The sequence below is a fragment of the Cherax quadricarinatus genome, chromosome 16 (genome assembly GCF_038502225.1).
Source record: "Cherax quadricarinatus isolate ZL_2023a chromosome 16, ASM3850222v1, whole genome shotgun sequence".
NCBI classification, from domain to species: domain Eukaryota; kingdom Metazoa; phylum Arthropoda; class Malacostraca; order Decapoda; family Parastacidae; genus Cherax; species Cherax quadricarinatus.
The window spans coordinates 36,966,666-36,986,350 of record NC_091307.1 but is presented as its reverse complement, the minus strand read 5'-3'; the positions used below and the strand labels follow the sequence as shown (position 1 = coordinate 36,986,350).

General features: G+C 48.4%; 1 protein-coding gene across 1 annotated transcript in view; it reads right to left on the bottom strand.

Moving 5' to 3' along the window:
* The window catches only part of LOC128688801 (zwei Ig domain protein zig-8-like), a 324,685-nt gene that overhangs the window by 56,017 nt on the left and 248,983 nt on the right, over window positions 1-19,685 (bottom strand). Inside the window, exon 3 of the mRNA XM_070085686.1 lies at window positions 11,502-11,636. Coding sequence (XP_069941787.1) covers window positions 11,502-11,636 — 135 coding nt within the window. The remainder of the gene's footprint in view (window positions 1-11,501; window positions 11,637-19,685) is intronic.

The following is a 19,685-nucleotide window of genomic DNA, read 5'->3' as shown; positions in this document are numbered from 1 at the left end:
CTGTGCATCCTGACCAACACGTCACCACCAAACACAGTTACAACTGGTGGGTGGTAGACTGTGCATCCTGACCAGCACGTCACCACCAAACACAGTTACAACTGGTGGGTGGTAGACTGTGCATCCTGACCAACACGTCACCACCACACACAGTTACAACTGGTGGGTGGTAGACTGTTCATCCTGGCCAACACGTCACCACCAAACACAGTTACAACTGGTGGGTGGTAGACTGTTCATCCTGGCCAACACGTCACCACCACACACAGTTACAACTGGTGGTGGGTGGTAGACTGTGCATCCTGACCAGCACGTCACCACCACACACAGTTACAACTGGTGGTGGGTGGTAGACTGTGCATCCTGACCAGCACGTCACCACCACACACAGTTACAACTGGTGGTGGGTGGTAGACTGTTCATCCTGGCCAACACGTCACCACCAAACACAGTTACAACTGGTGGGTGGTAGACTGTTCATCCTGGCCAACACGTCACCACCACACACAGTTACAACTGGTGGTGGGTGGTAGACTGTGCATCCTGACCAGCACGTCACCACCACACACAGTTACAACTGGTGGTGGGTGGTAGACTGTTCATCCTGGCCAACACGTCACCACCACATAGTCACAACTGGTGGGTGGTAGACTGTGCATCCTGGCCAACACGTCACCACCACATAGTTACAACTGGTGGGTGGTAGACTGTGCATCCTGACCAACACGTCACCACCAAACACAGTTACAACTGGTGGGTGGTAGACTGTTCATCCTGGCCAACACGTCACCACCACACACAGTTACAACTGGTGGTGGGTGGTAGACTGTGCATCCTGACCAGCACGTCACCACCACACACAGTTACAACTGGTGGTGGGTGGTAGACTGTGCATCCTGACCAGCACGTCACCACCACACACAGTTACAACTGGTGGTGGGTGGTAGACTGTTCATCCTGGCCAACACGTCACCACCAAACACAGTTACAACTGGTGGGTGGTAGACTGTTCATCCTGGCCAACACGTCACCACCACACACAGATACAACTGGTGGTGGGTGGTAGACTGTGCATCCTGACCAGCACGTCACCACCACACACAGTTACAACTGGTGGTGGGTGGTAGACTGTTCATCCTGGCCAACACGTCACCACCACATAGTCACAACTGGTGGGTGGTAGACTGTGCATCCTGGCCAACACGTCACCACCACATAGTTACAACTGGTGGGTGGTAGACTGTGCATCCTGACCAACACGTCACCACCACACACAGTTACAACTGGTGGGTGGTAGACTGTGCATCCTGACCAACACGTCACCACCACACACAGTTACAACTGGTGGGTGGTAGACTGTGCATCCTGGCCAACACGTCACCACCACACACAGTTACAACTGGTGGTGGGTGGTAGACTGTGCATCCTGGCCAACACGTCACCACCACATAGTTACAACTGGTGGGTGGTAGACTGTGCATCCTGGCCAACACGTCACCACCACACACAGTTACAACTGGTGGGTGGTAGACTGTTCATCCTGGCCAACACGTCACCACCACACACAGTTACAACTGGTGGGTGGTAGACTGTGCATCCTGACCAACACGTCACCACCACACACAGTTACAACTGGTGGGTGGTAGACTGTGCATCCTGACCAACACGTCACCACCACACACAGTTACAACTGGTGGGTGGTAGACTGTGCATCCTGACCAACACGTCACCACCACACACAGTTACAACTGGTGGGTGGTAGACTGTGCATCCTGGCCAACACGTCACCACCACACACAGTTACAACTGGTGGTGGGTGGTAGACTGTGCATCCTGGCCAACACGTCACCACCACATAGTTACAACTGGTGGGTGGTAGACTGTGCATCCTGGCCAACACGTCACCACCACACACAGTTACAACTGGTGGGTGGTAGACTGTTCATCCTGGCCAACACGTCACCACCACACACAGTTACAACTGGTGGGTGGTAGACTGTGCATCCTGACCAACACGTCACCACCACACACAGTTACAACTGGTGGGTGGTAGACTGTGCATCCTGACCAACACGTCACCACCACACACAGTTACAACTGGTGGGTGGTAGACTGTGCATCCTGGCCAACACGTCACCACCACACACAGTTACAACTGGTGGGTGGTAGACTGTGCATCCTGGCCAACACGTCACCACCACACACAGTTACAACTGGTGGGTGGTAGACTGTGCATCCTGACCAACACGTCACCACCACACACAGTTACAACTGGTGGGTGGTAGACTGTGCATCCTGACCAACACGTCACCACCACACACAGTTACAACTGGTGGGTGGTAGACTGTGCATCCTGACCAACACGTCACCACCACACACAGTTACAACTGGTGGGTGGTAGACTGTTCATCCTGGCCAACACGTCACCACCACACACACAGTTACAACTGGTGGGTGGTAGACTGTGCATCCTGACCAACACGTCACTACCACACACAGTTACAACTGGTGGGTGGTAGACTGTGCATCCTGACCAACACGTCACCACCACACACAGTTACAACTGGTGGGTGGTAGACTGTTCATCCTGACCAACACGTCACCACCACATACAGTTACAACTGGTGGGTGGTAGACTGTGCATCCTGACCAACACGTCACCACCACATAGTTATATATCACACAGAATTGAGTTACGGTCAGAAGTTTTCTTCACCTCTAATAACTTTCCGTGGCTGGGTGAGTCAACGGAATGTTGGATAGATGGCAGGAGGAAGAGGAGGAGGGTGGATAACAGAGGAAGGAGGGAGACAGGATTTATAAAGAGAGAGGAAGGAGAGATAATGGATAAAGGGGAGGGAGAAGAGAGGGTGGGAAAATGAAGAGGAGGAAGGGATGGAGGAAGGGAGGGCGGATATTGGGAAGAGGAAAGATGGAGGGAGAATAAAAGAGTGATTGAGAGAGAATAGGTATTGGGAATAGGAAAACCAGAGTTTAAGTAAAGGAGTGAGGGAGAGAGTGTGTGAATAGGGAGGAGGAAGGAGAGAGGATAAATAAAAGAGTGAGAAAAGGAGGATGGATATAGGGAGGGGTAAGGAGGGAGAGTGAATATAAGAGTAAAGGAAAGAGAGGGTGGATATAGGGAGGAGGAAATAAGGAGGGTGAACAAAAGAGTGAGGAAGGGAGGGAGGGAGGTAATATGGAAATAGGGAGAAGAAATGCGTGAGGGTAGCTAAGAGGGAGAGGTGGGATGAAGAGTTAAAAGAAGAGGGAGGAGGGAGGGAACGAGAAGGAGGTTAATAATCAGAGAGAGAGAGAGAGAGAGAGAGAGAGAGAGAGAGAGAGAGAGAGAGAGGGAGAGAGAGAGAGGGAGAGAGAGAGAGAGAGAGAGAGAGAGACTGGATAAAAAGAAAAGAAGAGACGGTTGACGGCAGAATGATAACACAAGGTAAATGAAGAAGTCAGAGGAAAATAGGAAGAGACAGAAGGTAAGAGATGGTGGGAGGGAGGGAGGGAGGGAGGGAGGGAGAAGTAGGATGGAAGTAAGGATGCAATGCTGGAGACACAGGAAGGGAGGAGGGAGGGAAAGAGGGAAAGGGAAAGGAAAAGAGGGAAGACTGGAAAAAGCATGATGGAAGAAGAGAGGGAGAGAAGGAAGAAGGGAGGGAGGGAGGGAGGGAGGAAATAGTACAGGACGAAAGAAGGAGGAAGGGAGTGACTGAGGGAGGGAAGGAGGAGGGATACACTGCACACCACTGTAAGGTATGCCTGCTGGGATACACTGCACACCACTGTAAGGTATGCCTGCTGGGATACACTGCACACCACTGTAAAGAATGCCTGCTGGGATACACTGCACACCACTGTAAGGTATGCCTGCTGGGATACACTGTACACCACTGTAAGGCATGCCTGCTGGGATACATTGCACACCACTGTAAGGTATGCCTGCTGGGATACACTGCATACCACTGTAATGTATGCCTGCTGGGATACACTGCACACCACTGTAAGGTATGCCTGCTGGGATACACTGCACACCACTGTAAGGTATGCCTGCTGGGATACACTGCACACCATTGTAAGGTATGCCTGCTCTTATATACTGCACACCACTGTAAGGTATGCCTGCTGGGATACACTGCACACCACTGTAATGTATGCCTGCTGGGATACACTGCACACCACTGTAACGTATGCCTGCTGGGATACACTGCACACCACTGTAATGTATGCCTGCTGGGATACACTGCACACCACTGTAATGTATGCCTGCTGGGATACACTGCACACCACTGTAAGGTATGCCTGCTGGGATACACTGCACACCACTGTAAGGTATGCCTGCTGGGATACACTGCAAACCAAAGTAAGGTATGCCTGCTGGGATACACTGCACACCACTGTAAGTTATGCCTGCTCTTATACACTGCACACCACTGTAAGGTATGCCTGCTGGGATACACTGCACACCGCTGTAAGGTATGCCTGCTGGGATACACTGCACACCACTGTAAGGTATGCCTGCTGGGATACACTGCACACTACTGAAAGGTATGCCTGCTGGGATACACTGCACACCACTGTAAGATATGCATGCTGGGATACACTGCACACCACTGTAAGGTATGCTTACTGGCATACACTGCACACCACTGTAAGGAATGCATCCTGGGATACTCTGCACATCACTGTAAGGTATGCATTCTGGGATACACTGCACACCACTGTAAGGTATGCCTACTGGGATACACTGCACACCACTGTAAGGTATGCCTGCTGGGATACACTGCACACCACTGCAAGGTATGCCTGCTGGGATACACTGCATACCACTGTAAGGTATGCATGCTGGGATACGCTGCACACCACTGTAAGGTATGCCTGCTCTTATACACTGCACACCACTGTAAGGTATGCCTGCTGGGATACATTGCACATCGCTGTAAGGTAAGCCTCTTGGGATACACTGCACACCACTGTAAGGTATGCCTGCTGGGATACACTGCACACCAGTGTAAGGTATGCCTGCTGGGATACACTGCACACCACTGTAAGGTATGCCTGCTGGGATACACTGCACACCACTGTAAGGTATGCATGCTGGGATACACTGCACACCACTGTAAGGTATGCATGCTGGGATACACTGCACACCACTGTAAGGTATGCCTGCTGGGATACATTGCACACCACTGTAAGGTATGCATGCTGGGATACATTGCACACCGCTGTAAGGTATGCCTGCTGGGATACATTGCACACCACTGTAAGGTATGCCTGCTGGGATACACTGCACACCACTGTAAGGTATGCATGCTGGGATACACTGCACACCACTGTAAGGTATGCCTGCTGGGATACACTGCACACCAGTGTAAGGTATGCCTGCTGGGATACACTGCACACCACTGTAAGGTATGCCTGCTGGGATACACTGCACACCACTGTAAGGTATGCATGCTGGGATACACTGCACACCACTGTAAGGTATGCATGCTGGGATACACTGCACACCACTGTAAGGTATGCCTGCTGGGATACATTGCACACCACTGTAAGGTATGCATCCTGGGATACATTGCACACCGCTGTAAGGTATGCCTGCTGGGATATATTGCACACCACTGTAAGGTATGCCTGCTGGGATACACTGCACACCACTGTAAGGTATGCATGCTGGGATACACTGCACACCACTGTAAGGTATGCATGCTGGGATACACTGCACACCACTGTAAGGTATGCATGCTGGGATACACTGCACACGAATGTAAGGTATGCCTGCTGGGATACACTGCACACGAATGTAAGGTATGCATGCTGGGATACACTGCACACCACTGTAAGGTATGCATGCTGGGATACACTGCACACCACTGTAAGGTATGCATGCTGGGATACACTGCACACCACTGTAAGGTATGCATGCTGGGATACACTGCACACCACTGTAAGGTATGCCTGCTGGGATACATTGCACACCGCTGTAAGGTATGCATGCTGGGATACATTGCACACCACTGTAAGGTATGCATGCTGGGATACACTGCACACCACTGTAAGGTATGCATGCTGGGATACACTGCACACCACTGTAAGGTATGCATGCTGGGATACACTGCACACCACTGTAAGGTATGCATGCTGGGATACACTGCACACGAATGTAAGGTATGCCTGCTGGGATACACTGCACACGAATGTAAGGTATGCATGCTGGGATACACTGCACACCACTTTAAGGTATGCATGCTGGGATACACTGCACACCACTGCAAGGTATGCATGCTGGGATACACTGTACATCACTGTAAGGTATGCCTGCTGGGATACACTGCACACCACTGCAAGGAATGCATGCTGGAATACACTGTACATCACTGCAAGGTATGCCTGTTGGGATACACTGCACACCACTGTAAGGTATGCCTGCTGGGATACACTGCACACCACTGTAAGGTATGCCTGCTGGGATAAACTGCACACCACTGTAAGGTATGCCTGCTGGGATACACTGCACACCACTGTAAGGTTTGCCTGCTGGGATAAACTGCACACCACTGTAAGGTATGCCTGCTGGGATACACTGCACACCACTGTAAGATATGCCTGCTGGGATACACTGGACACCACTGTAAGGTACGCCTGCTGGGATACACTGCACACCACTGTAAGGTATGCCTGATGGGATAAACTGCACACCATTGTAAGGTATGCATGCTGGGATACTCTGCACACCACCGTAAGGTATGCCTGCTGGGATACACTGCACACCACTGTAAGGTATGCCTTCTGGGATACACTGCACACCACTGTAAGGTATGAATGCTGGGATACACTGCACACCACTGTAAGGTATGCCTGCTGGGATACACTGCACACCACTGTAAGGTATACATGCTGGGATACACTGCACACCACTGTAAGGTATGCCTGCTGGGATACAGTGCACACCAGTGTAAGGTATGCATGCTGGGATTCGCTGCACACCACTGTAAGGTATGCCTGCTGGGATACACTGCACACCAATGTAAGGTATGCCTGATGGGATACACTGCACACCACTGTAAGGTATGCCTGCTGTGATACACTGCACACCACTGTAATGTATGCGTGCTGGGATACACTGCACACCACTGTAAGGTATGCCTGCTGGGATACACTGCACATCACTGTAAGGTATGCCTGCTGGGATACACTGCACACCACTGTAAGGTATGCCTGCTGGGATACACTGCACACCACTGTAAGGTATGCCTGCTGGGATACACTGCACACCACTGTAAGGTATGCCTGCTGGGATACACTGCACACCACTGTAAGGTATGCCTGCTGGGATACACTGCACACCACTGTAAGGTATGCCTGCTGGGATACACTGCACACCACTGTAAGGTATGCCTGCTGGGATACACTGCACACCACTGTAAGGTATGCCTGCTGGGATACACCGCACACCACTGTAAGGTATGCCTGCTGGGATACACCGCACACCACTGTAAGGTATGCCTGCTGGGATACACTGCACACCACTGTAAGGTATGCCTGCTGGGATACACTGCACACCACTGTAAGGTATGCATGCTGGGATACACTGCACACCACTGTAAGGTATGCCTGCTGGGATACACTGCACACCACTGTAAGGTATGCCTGCTGGGATACACCGCACACCACTGTAAGGTATGCCTGCTGGGATACACTGCACACCACTGTAAGGTATGCCTGCTGGGATACACTGCACACCACTGTAAGGTATGCCTGCTGGGATACACTGCACACCACTGTAAGGTATGCCTGCTGGGATACACCGCACACCACTGTAAGGTATGCCTGCTGGGATACACTGCACACCACTGTAAGGTATGCCTGCTGGGATACACCGCACACCACTGTAAGGTATGCCTGCTGGGATACACTGCACACCACTGTAAGGTATGCCTGCTGGGATACACTGCACACCACTGTAAGGTATGCCTGCTGGGATACACTGCACACCACTGTAAGGTATGCCTGCTGGGATACACTGCACACCACTGTAAGGTATGCCTGCTGGGATACACTGCACACCACTGTAAGGTATGCCTGCTGGGATACACTGCACACCACTGTAAGGTATGCCTGCTGGGATACACTGCACACCACTGTAAGGTATGCATGCTGGGATACACTGCACACCATTGTAAGGTATGCCTGCTGGGATACACTGCACATCACTTGAATTTATTATTTTGGGAGTAATCAGTATTTGGTATTTTTTCTGGGATACCTCATATTGGGTATTTCTTTAGGGATACCATATATTAGGCATTCCTTCTGGGATACCTCACGTTTAGAATTCCTCCAGGGATATCACATATTAGGCATTCCTTTGGGGATACCTCATAATAGGTTTTCTTTCGTAGATACCTCATGTTGAGAATTCCTTCAGGGATACCACGTATTAGGCACTCTCTCGGGGATACCTCGTATTAGGCTTTCCTTCGGGGATACCTCACATTAGGTATTTCTTCAAGGATGCCTAATAAAACACGACACACCACCTGAATTCTTTGAGTTACCGTTTCAGTTTTGACCACTTAAGCGACTGTAACTTTAAAAGCAGGGTGAGCAGGGTAGAGTCTGAGGGAGCCTCAGGGAGAAAGTGAGGGAGGGAGAGTCTTAGGAAGACGGAGAGTTAAGCAAGGTAAAAGGGTAGGGAACCTCTACAGCCTCGCCCTGAGACAGCGTCTACAGCCTCACCCTGAGACAACGTCTACAGCCTCACCCTGAAGCAACGTCAACAGCTCCACCCTGACATAATGTCCACAGCCTCACCCTGAGACATCGTCTACAGCCTCACCCTGAGACAACGTCTACAGCCTCATCCTGAGGGAACATCTGCAGCCTCATCCTGAGATAACGTCTACAGACTCGCCCTGAGGCAACGTCTACAGCTTCATTCTGAGGCAACTTCTACAGTCTCATCCTTAGACAATGTCTACAGCCTCACCCTGAGGCTACGTCTATAGCCTCACCATGAGGGAACGTCTACAGACTCACTCTGAGGCAATGTCTACACCCTCATCCTGAGACAACGTCTACAGCCTTATCCTGAGGCAACGTCTACACCCTCATCCTGAGGCAACGTCTACAGCCTCATCCTGAGGCAACGTCTACAGCCTCACCTTGAGACAACGTCTACAGCCCTACCCTGAGGCAACGTCTACAGCTTCATCCTCAGAGAACGTCTACAGCCTCGCCCTGAGACAACGTCTACACCCTCACCCTGAGACAACGTCTACAGCCTCATCTTGAGACAACGTCAACATCCTCACCGTCAGCCAATGTCAACAGTCTCACCCTGAGGCAACGTCTACAGCCTCATCCTGAAGCAACGTCTACAGTCTCACCCTGAGACAACGTCTACAGCCTCACCCTGAGGGAACACCTTCAGACTCCTCCTGAGTGAACGTCTACAGCTTCCCCCTGAGGGAACGTCTACAGACTCACCCTGAGGGAACGTCTACAGCCTCATCCTCAGAGAACGTCTACAGCCTCGCCCTGAGACAACGTTTACAGCCTCACGATGAGGAAACGTCTACAGACTCACCCTGAGGCAATGTCTACACCTTCACAATGAGACAACGTCTACAGTCTCATCCTGAGACAACGTCTACAGCCTCATCTTGAGACAACGTCAACATCCTCGCCGTCAGACAATGTCAACAGTCTCACCCTGAGACAACGTCTACAACCTCACCTTGAGGCAACGTCTAAAGCATCACTCTGAGACAACGTCTACAGTCTCACCCTGAGGGAACGCCTACAGACTCATCCCGAGTGAACGTCTACAGCTTCACCCCGAGGGAACGTCTACAGACTCACCCTGAGGGAAAGTCTACAGCCTCACCCTGAGGGAGTGCCTACAGACTCATCCTGAGTGAACGTCTACAGCCTCACCCTGAGGGAACGTCTACAGACTCACCCTGAGGGAACGTCTACAGCCTCACCCTGAGGGAGTGCCTACAGACTCATCCTGAGTGAACGTCTACAGCCTCACCCTGAGGGAACGTCTATAGTCTCACCCTGAGGGAACATCTACAGCCTCACCCTGAGGGAACACCGACAGATTCACCCTGAGGGAACGTCTACAGCCTCACCCTGAGGGAATGTCTACAGCCTCACCCGAGGGAACGTCTACAGCCTCACCCGAGGGAACGTCTACAACCTCACCCGAGGGAACATCTACAGCCTCACCCTGAGGAAACACCTGCAGACTCACACTGAGGGAACGTCTAGAGCCTCACCCTGAGGGAATGTCTACAGCCTCACCCGAGGGAACGTCTACAGCCTCACCCGAGGGAACGTCTGCAGCCTCACCCGAGGGAACGTCTACAGCCTCACCTTGTAAGCTTCGTTCACCGTGCTTGCGATAACAGTGTCCTCGCCTGCACACTTTACGATCTCATAAATAGGCAACGATCAACGCTGGGCTCAGCACCAGCGGCAGCGGCGCTCTAAATCAACGCTCTCTGACTCCACGCAACAAGTGCCTCCACCACTGGCACTTAGACATAGAGCTGGGAAATAGAGGAGGAGCTGGGAGGTAAAGGAGGAGGTGGGAGGTAGAGGAGGAGCTGTGAGGTAGAGGAGGAGCTGTGAGGTAGAGGAGGAGCTGTGAGGTAGAGGAGGAGCTGTGAGGTAGAGGAGGAGCTGTGAGGTAGAGGAGGAGCTGTGAGGTAGAGGAGGAGCTGTGAGGTAGAGGAGGAGCTGTGAGGTAGAGGAGGAGCTGTGAGGTAGAGGAGGAGCTGTGAGGTAGAGGAGGAGCTGTGAGGTAGAAGAGGAGCTGTGAGGTAGAGGAAGAGCTGTGAGGTAGAGGAGGAGCTGTGAGGTAGAGGAGGAGCTGTGAGGTAGAGGAGGAACTGTGAGGTAGAGGAGCTGTGAGGTCGAGGAGGAGCTGGAAAGTAGAGAAGGAACTGTGAGGTAGACAATGAACCGAGAGTAGAAGAGAGGCTGGGAGGTAAGAGATATAAAAGAGACATAAAAGAGCCTGTGATGTTAGACACTGCCAGAAGAGTGAGCTGAGTGAGCTGAGTGAGCTGAGTGAGCTGAGTGAGCTGAGTGAGCTGAGTGAGCTGAGTGAGCTGAGACTTACCTCTCTCAAAGCCACCATGATTAATGTAGAGGCGAGTCACTTGCGCCACCACCAGGCTCGCTATTCACTCCTTACATACACCTGTGTACCACAGTCAACATTTCTAGGAAACTGAAGGGCGTGGGTACTCACACGGTGGATGTGGGTTCTCACGGTGGGTGTGGGTACTCATGTGATGAGAGTGCGTCCTCACATGGTAAGCGTGGGTACTTACATGTTGGGTGTGGGTATTCATATGATTGGAGTGGATATTCACATGGTGGGCATGGATACTCACATGGTAAACGTGGGTACTCACACGGTGGGCGTGGATAATCACATGGTTGGCGTGGGTACTCACACGGTGGGCGTGGGTACTCACATGGTGGACGTGGCAGCACGTGGTACCAGGTGACAGGCGCGCCCCTGATGGCACCCTTCACGGTGCAGGTGATGTTGATGTCACTTCCGGCCTTCATGAACATCTCTCGGGTGCCAGTGATAGCGGCGCTTGGCACTGTGGAGAGACCACAAAGTTGAATCTGCAGGAAGGCTGGCACTGCTTTTGTTAAGGTAGCACTATGATAGCTTAGGTTGGCACTGATAGGTCAGAGTGGCAATGCGATAGTTTAGCTCAGCACTATGATATGTGACGTTGGCACTGTGATGGGTGAGAATGATATGAATGATAAAGGTGTCACCATGATATATGAGAATGGCACTGTTATTGGTGAGAATGGCACTATGATAGGTGAGAATGGCACTAAGATAGGTGAGAATGGCACTATAATAGGGGAGAATGGCACTATCATAGGGGAGAATGGCACTATGATAGGTGAGAATGGCACTGTAATAGGGGAGAATGGCACTATGATAGGTGAGAATGGGACTATGATAGGTGAGAGTGGCACTATGGCAGGGAAGAATGGCACTATGATAGGGAAGAATGGCACTATAATGAGGAGACTGGCACTATGATGGGGAGAATGGCACTATGATAGGTGAGAATGGCACTATAAGGGAGAATGGCACTAGGTAGAGGATAATGGCCCTATGATAGGTGAGAATGGCACTATGATGGGGAGAATGGCACTATGATGGGGAGAATGGCACTATGATAGGTGGGAATGGCACTATAAGAGAGAATGGCACTAGGATAGGGGATAATGGCACTATGATAGGTGAGAATGGCACTATGATTGTGAGAATGGCACTATGATGGGGAGAATTGCTCTATGATAGGTGAGAATTGCACTACAATAGGGGAGAATGGCATTGTTTTAGGAGAAAATGGCACTTTGATAGATGAGAATGGCACTATGATAGGTGAGAATGGCACTATGATGGGGAGAATGGCACTATGAGAGGTGAGAATGGCACTATGATAGGCGAGAATGGCACTATGATAGGGGAGAATGGCACTATGATAGGTGAGAATGGCACTATGATATGGGAGAATGGCACAATGATAGGGGAGAATGGCAATATGATAGATGAGAATGGCATTATGAAAAGGGAGAAGGGCACTATGATAAGGGAGAATGGCACTATAATGGGGAGAATGGCACTGTTTTAGGGAAAAATGGCACTATGATAGGTGAGAATAGCACTATGATAGGGGAGAATGGCACTGTTTTAGGGAAAAATGGCACTATGATAGGTGAGAATAGCACTATGATAGGGGAGAATGGCACTATTATAGGGTAGAATGACACTATGATAGGTGAAAATTGCACTATAATAGGGGAAAATGGTACTTTTTAGGGGAGAATGGCACTATGATAATTTAGGTTGGCACCTTGTGGGACAAAAATGTAACTTGTGGTACGTAAATCTACCTTGACACATGACGTGTTTTTATATGTGAAAGCAACACTAGGTAACACTGAAGGAAGCGTGACACCAACACCAGGTAACACTGAAGGACGCGTGACAGCAATACCAGGTAACACTGAAGGAAGCGTGACAGCAATACCAGGTAACACTGAAGGAAGCGTGACAGCAATACCAGGTAACACTGAAGGAAGTGTGACAGCAATACCAGGTAACACTGAAGGAAGTGTGACAGCAATACCAGGTAACACTGAAGGAAGTGTGACAGCAGTACCAGGTAACAATGAAGGAAGTGTGACAGCAATACCAGGTAACACTGAAGGAAGTGTGACAGCAACTCCAGGTAACACTGAAGGAAGTGTGACAGCAATACCAGGTAACACTGAAGGAAGTGTGACAGCAATACCAGGTAACACTGAAGGAAGTGTGACAGCAATACCAGGTAACACTGAAGGAAGTGTGACAGCAATACCAGGTAACACTGAAGGAAGTGTGACAGCAGTGCCAGGTAACACTGAAGGAAGTGTGACAGCAGTACCAGGTAACACTGAAGGAAGTGTGACAGCAATACCAGGTAACACTGAAGGAAGTGTGACAGCAATACCAGGTAACACTGAAGGAAGTGTGACAGCAATACCAGGTAACACGGAAGGAAGTGTGACAGCAATACCAGGTAACACTGAAGGAAGTGTGACAGCAACACCAGGTAACACTGAAGGAAGTGTGACAGCAATACCAGGTAACACTGAAGGAAGTGTGACAGCAATACCAGGTAACACTGAAGGAAGTGTGACAGCAATACCAGGCAACACTGAAGGAAGTGTGACAGCAATACCAGGTAACACTGAAGGAAGCGTGACAGCAACACCAGGTAACACTGAAGGAAGTGTGACAGCAACACCAGGTAACACTGAAGGAAGTGTGACAGCAACACCAGGTAACACTGAAGGAAGTGTGACAGCAATACCAGGTAACACTGAAGGAAGCGTGACAGCAACACCAGGTAACACTGAAGGAAGTGTGACAGCAATACCAGGTAACACTGAAGGAAGCGTGACAGCAACACCAGGTAACACTGAAGGAAGTGTGACAGCAATACCAGGTAACACTGAAGGAAGCGTGACAGCAACACCAGGTAACACTGAAGGAAGTGTGACAGCAACACCAGGTAACACTGAAGGAAGTGTGACAGCAACACCAGGTAACACTGAAGGAAGTGTGACAGCAATACCAGGTAACACTGAAGGAAGTGTGACAGCAACACCAGGTAACACTGAAGGAAGTGTGACAGCAACACCAGGTAACACTGAAGGAAGTGTGACAGCAATACCAGGTAACACTGAAGGAAGTGTGACAGCAATACCAGGTAACACTGAAGGAAGTGTGACAGCAACACCAGGTAACACTGAAGGAAGTGTGACAGCAACACCAGGTAACACTGAAGGAAGTGTGACAGCAATACCAGGTAACACTGAAGGAAGTGTGACAGCAATACCAGGTAACACTGAACGAAGTGTGACAGCAACACCAGGTAACACTGAAGGAAATGTGACAGCAATACCAGGTAACACTGAAGGAAGTGTGACAGCAATACCAGGTAACACTGAAGGAAGTGTGACAGCAATACCAGGTAACACTGAAGGAAGTGTGACAGCAACACCAGGTAACACTGAAGGAAGTGTGACAGCAATACCAGGTAACACTGAAGGAAGTGTGACAGCAATACCAGGTAACACTGAAGGAAGTGTGACAGCAATACCAGGTAACACTGAAGGAAGTGTGACAGCAACACCAGGTAACACTGAAGGAAGTGTGACAGCAATACCAGGTAACACTGAAGGAAGTGTGACAGCAATACCAGGTAACACTGAAGGAAGTGTGACAGCAACACCAGGTAACACTGAAGGAAGTGTGACAGCAATATCAGGTAATGTGACAGCAACAGACAACACTACTGTCCAGAACAACAGAACTCAATACCGTTCAAAATATAGAAAACAGACTCCAGAACCATTCAGAACAACAAACGCTACTTCCATTGTGAACAACAGACGCTACTACCATCCTGAACAACAGACGCTACTACCATCTGAACAACAGACGCTACTACCATTCAGAACAACAGACGCTACTACCATTCAGAACAACAGATGCTACTACTATTCTGAACAACAGACGCTACTACCATTCTGAACAACAGATGTTGCTACTACCATTTTGAAAAACAGACGCTACTACCATTCAGAATAACAGACGCTACTACCGTTGAGGGAAGCAAACGCTACTACCGTTCAGAGGAACAGACGCTATTACCATTCAGAACAACAGATGCTACTACCATTCATATAAAAAACAAACGCTACTACTGGAGTATAATAGGTTACACCAGGGACAGTCGCGCGCGGTTGTGCTCCGTCAAAAACTGCGTGTCTTGAGAGTAGCAGAGGGAACAGAATGCGGGAAATAAGCGTGTGCAACCATAAAGTGCATATACTCCTTTGAACAAACAAAAAAGGAATATCAGTGAACACTAAATAGGAAAATATGGATTATAGTGTCACATGGAGAGTGCCGGTGGAGGAACGGTTACCGTGGGAAATAGACCTGACCAGCACTAGTGAATTATTGCCGGATGTCGACACAAGTGGAAATAAACAAATATTGTTCTATCTCTAAGTAATATAGTGAGTGACAAGGATATATTTGTGCAGTGACATAGTGAACTAAATTGTAGATAAGAGTAATCTTAATTATCCCCCAGTATAGCGTACAATATATAGTGTAGATATGGGAATATCTTACAAGCGACTGGCACTAGCGAACTATTGCCAGAGGTCCAGTGAAGTGTTAATAACGGATGAGTAATTACTATAGTCATAAGAGATAAAACGAGTGGTGGTAGCATTGAGGTGCAGGGAATCACAACATACATAAATTGATCATACAACCGTTACCTCTACTAAACAGGAAATAAACTTTTCCATAGAAGTGTAGGGGAAAGTTAGCGTAGGCCTAGCTGCTGTGTAAATAATAAAACAGTGATCCCAGGATAGCGCAGTGAAAAGTGTATTTTGAAAGAATACAGTGTATATCCTTGAGATAAACAGTGTACAGCACTACATAAAAGGAAATTAAATAATAATAATAATAATAATAATAATAATAATAATAATAATAATAATAATAATAATAATAAAAATAATAGTGAAGTGTGACAGTGTGGGTAAGTCTTGCCCTCACACCCACCCAACACCCACCACCCACCCTACACCCACCACCCACATACTGCAAACTTGGTTCGTATAAATACATCTTGCATATTACTGGCACCAGCAAGAGAAAGATAAAGTGGAAATCAGTTTTCTTCCTTGGCATACAGAGTGTAGTAGGATACAGACAGGATGTCAGCACAGCATATCTGTGGGACATGTAAAAAAATCCCTGGAAAGAAATCCAGAATCACATGCAATCTATGCTTTTCCAAACACCATATTTCTTGTTCCAGACTAAATACAGCCTCAAAAAATGACCCCAAATTAGCAAGGTGTTTCTGGTTGTGCAATAAAGATGTAGAACTTTGGGCAGGTATCAGAAAGGTACTAAAGAGAGTAATAAATGATAAAAATAATCAAGAAAACAAAGATGACCTCTTGGATAGTATACCCAAAATATATAAAACATGGGAGCAAGAGATAGTGTATCAAAAAATGCAGAATGCCCATACCACAACAGATGACTCGAAACTGTCTAGTCACTCACATAGTGCTAAACCAGACCCATCCCCCAGTCATAGCACTAATACCCACAGTGCTGGTGCTGGCCTAGGCTCAGCCCCCAGCCCCAGTGCTGACTCAGACCCAGCCCCCAGCCTTACTGCCAGCCCAGACTCTACTAGGGACCCTACCACAACCACCACTAAAACCGTAAATATACAACCATCATTGCACAAGACCGTGGCCCACAGTACAGATGTTGGAGAGGAGTCTCCTCCTTCTTCCTCTACTGAGGAAAGTAGATGGAATCCAGGACGGGGTGGCCCTGGCTTGGATACTGAGGATTATAGTGCAGTTCCAGAACCTGCAGAAATTGACAACACACCTCCCAACAATTCTCAAACAAAGGTGAATTTGTGCAAATATTATGCTTGGGGCATCTGTAAGCATGGAATATCAGGAAAAAAAATGGGACATGCAACTTTCAGCATCCCAAAAAGTGTAGCGACCTCCTGTCTAAAGGAGCATGTCGTTCTTCTTCCTGTACTTTCTTTCACCCAAAAATGTGTCACTCCTCGGTCCTCCAGAAGCAGTGTTACAACATCGACTGCCCTGCATACCATCTAAAAGGGACCAGAGGCACAGACCCCACAAGACAAACAATAGTAGCTACGACAACCCAACTCCAGGTGATTTTTTAGTGGCAGGAAACGGAAAAAGAAAATGGAAGGAAATAACAAAAATAGCCCACCACCTTGGAGCCTTGCTGGGCTGGAGGCGCAGCCAGTGGCCACCCATGGCCCTCCAGAATTACAACTACTGATGCCAATAACAAAATCCCCCCAACAAACACAGAATACAACCTCGTTCATATTTGCTAATATACAGGGCCTTAAGCCATCCACCAACTTCTAGAGAAGTCTAATGCAATGTTTGCAGCCTTCACAGAGACTCACACAAAAGATCACTTTGACAGTGAAATATGGATAAGTGGATGCAACCTTTTTAGATGCAACAGAATAAACAGGCAACAAGGGGGGGTTGGCCTGTATGTCAAAGAGTCCCTCATCTGCACGGAGTTGCTGAACACCACAAATGAGGTAGTTGAAGTTCTATCAATAAAGACCGAGAACCAAAACCTAGTCATTGTGGTTGTATATAAGCCACCAGATGCAACCTCACAACAGTTCAAGGAACAGCTACTGAAAATTGATTACTGTCTGGAAAACCTTCCAGTTCCATCCCCAAACATCTTATTGCTTGGTGATTTCAACCTAAGGCATACAGAATGGAAGAATGTAGCAAATAAAAATGTTACAGCTGAAACAATCCCCGAAGGTAGCGCAGATGAAAGGTCACACACACATGAGCTACTAAGTCTCTGCGAAAAACACACCTTAAGCCAGCAGATAGTGGAGCCAACAAGACTAGAAAACACACTTGACCTTGTCTTCACAAATAATGAGGACCTGATAAGAGACATAAGAATATCAAAAACAACTAATTCCGATCACAACCTAATCGAAGTCCAGACGTACATGCATAGGGGTCCTGATCAGCAGAATGCATGTACCTGTGAAGGTGTCTTTACAAAATACAACTTCAACAACAAGAACATCAACTGGGACCAGGTAAACCATGTCCTAAACGAAACATGTTGGGAAGATGTCTTAAATGACATGGATCCAAACCAGTGCCTTGAAAGGATCAACTTCCTGGCAGCTGAAGCATGTTCTAGGCATATTCCCCTAAGAAAGAAGAAGAGCAGGAGTAAACTGGAGAGAGAAAGATGCCCCCTCTACAGAAGACGACGAAGAGTCACTGAGCTCCTCAGGAGTGCTAGAATATCTGATACATGAAAGGAGGTGCTGACCAGGGAAGTGGACACTATCGAACTTAAGTTAAATGACTCTTACAGGAACCAGGAGAAACAGGAGGAGCTTAAAGCTATTGGTGAAATTGAAAGAAATTCAAAATATTTCTTTTCATATGCCAAAAACAAGGCAAATACCACATCTAGTATAGGGCCCTTACTCAGACAGGATGAGACTTACACAGATGACAACAAGGAAATGAGTGAAATATTGAAATCCCAGTACGACTCTGTGTTTAGTGAACCACTAATCGGTCTGAGGATTGACGACCCAAATGATTTCTTCATGAATGAGCCTCAAAACTCCATAAATGTATGCCATATTTCCGACATTACCCTAACTCCGATAGATTTCGAAAAAGCCATTGACAACATGCCCATGCACTCAGCCCCGGGCCCAGACTCGTGGAACTCTGTTTTCATTAAGAACTGCAAGAAACCCCTCTCGCATGCCCTAAGTACACTATGGAGGAGGAGCTTGGACACTGGTGAAATTCCACAGTCACTTAAAACAACGGATGAAGCCCCACTCCATAAAGGTGGCAGCAAAGCATTAGCTAAGAACTATAGACCAATAGCTCTGACGTCCCACATCATAAAAATCTTTGAAAGAGTGCTAAGAAGCAGAATTGCAAATCACCTGGATTCCCAAAATCTGCACAATCCAGGGCAATATGGGTTCAGGGCAGGTCGCTCCTGCCTCTCACAACTACTGGATCACTATGATATGGCCTTGGATGCACTGGAAGAAAATCAGAATGCAGATGTAATATACACAGACTTTGCAAAAGCATTTGACAAATGCGATCATGGCGTATTAGCCCATAAAATACGTGCTAAAAGAATAACTGGGAAAGTGGGGAGATGGATCTTCAACTTCTTAACAAATCAAACACAAAGAGTAATGGTCAACAGAGTTAAATCGGAGGCTGCCATAGTGAAGAGCTCTGTTCCACAAGTCACAGTACTCGCCCCCATCTTATTCCTCATCCTCATATCAGACATAGACAGAGATATACATCACAGCACCGCATTCATCCTTTGCGGATGATACTAGAATCTGCATGAGGCTGTCATCTGCTGAGGACGCGGTTAACCTCCAAGAAGATATAAACAAAGTTTTCCAGTTGGCAACGATAAACAATAT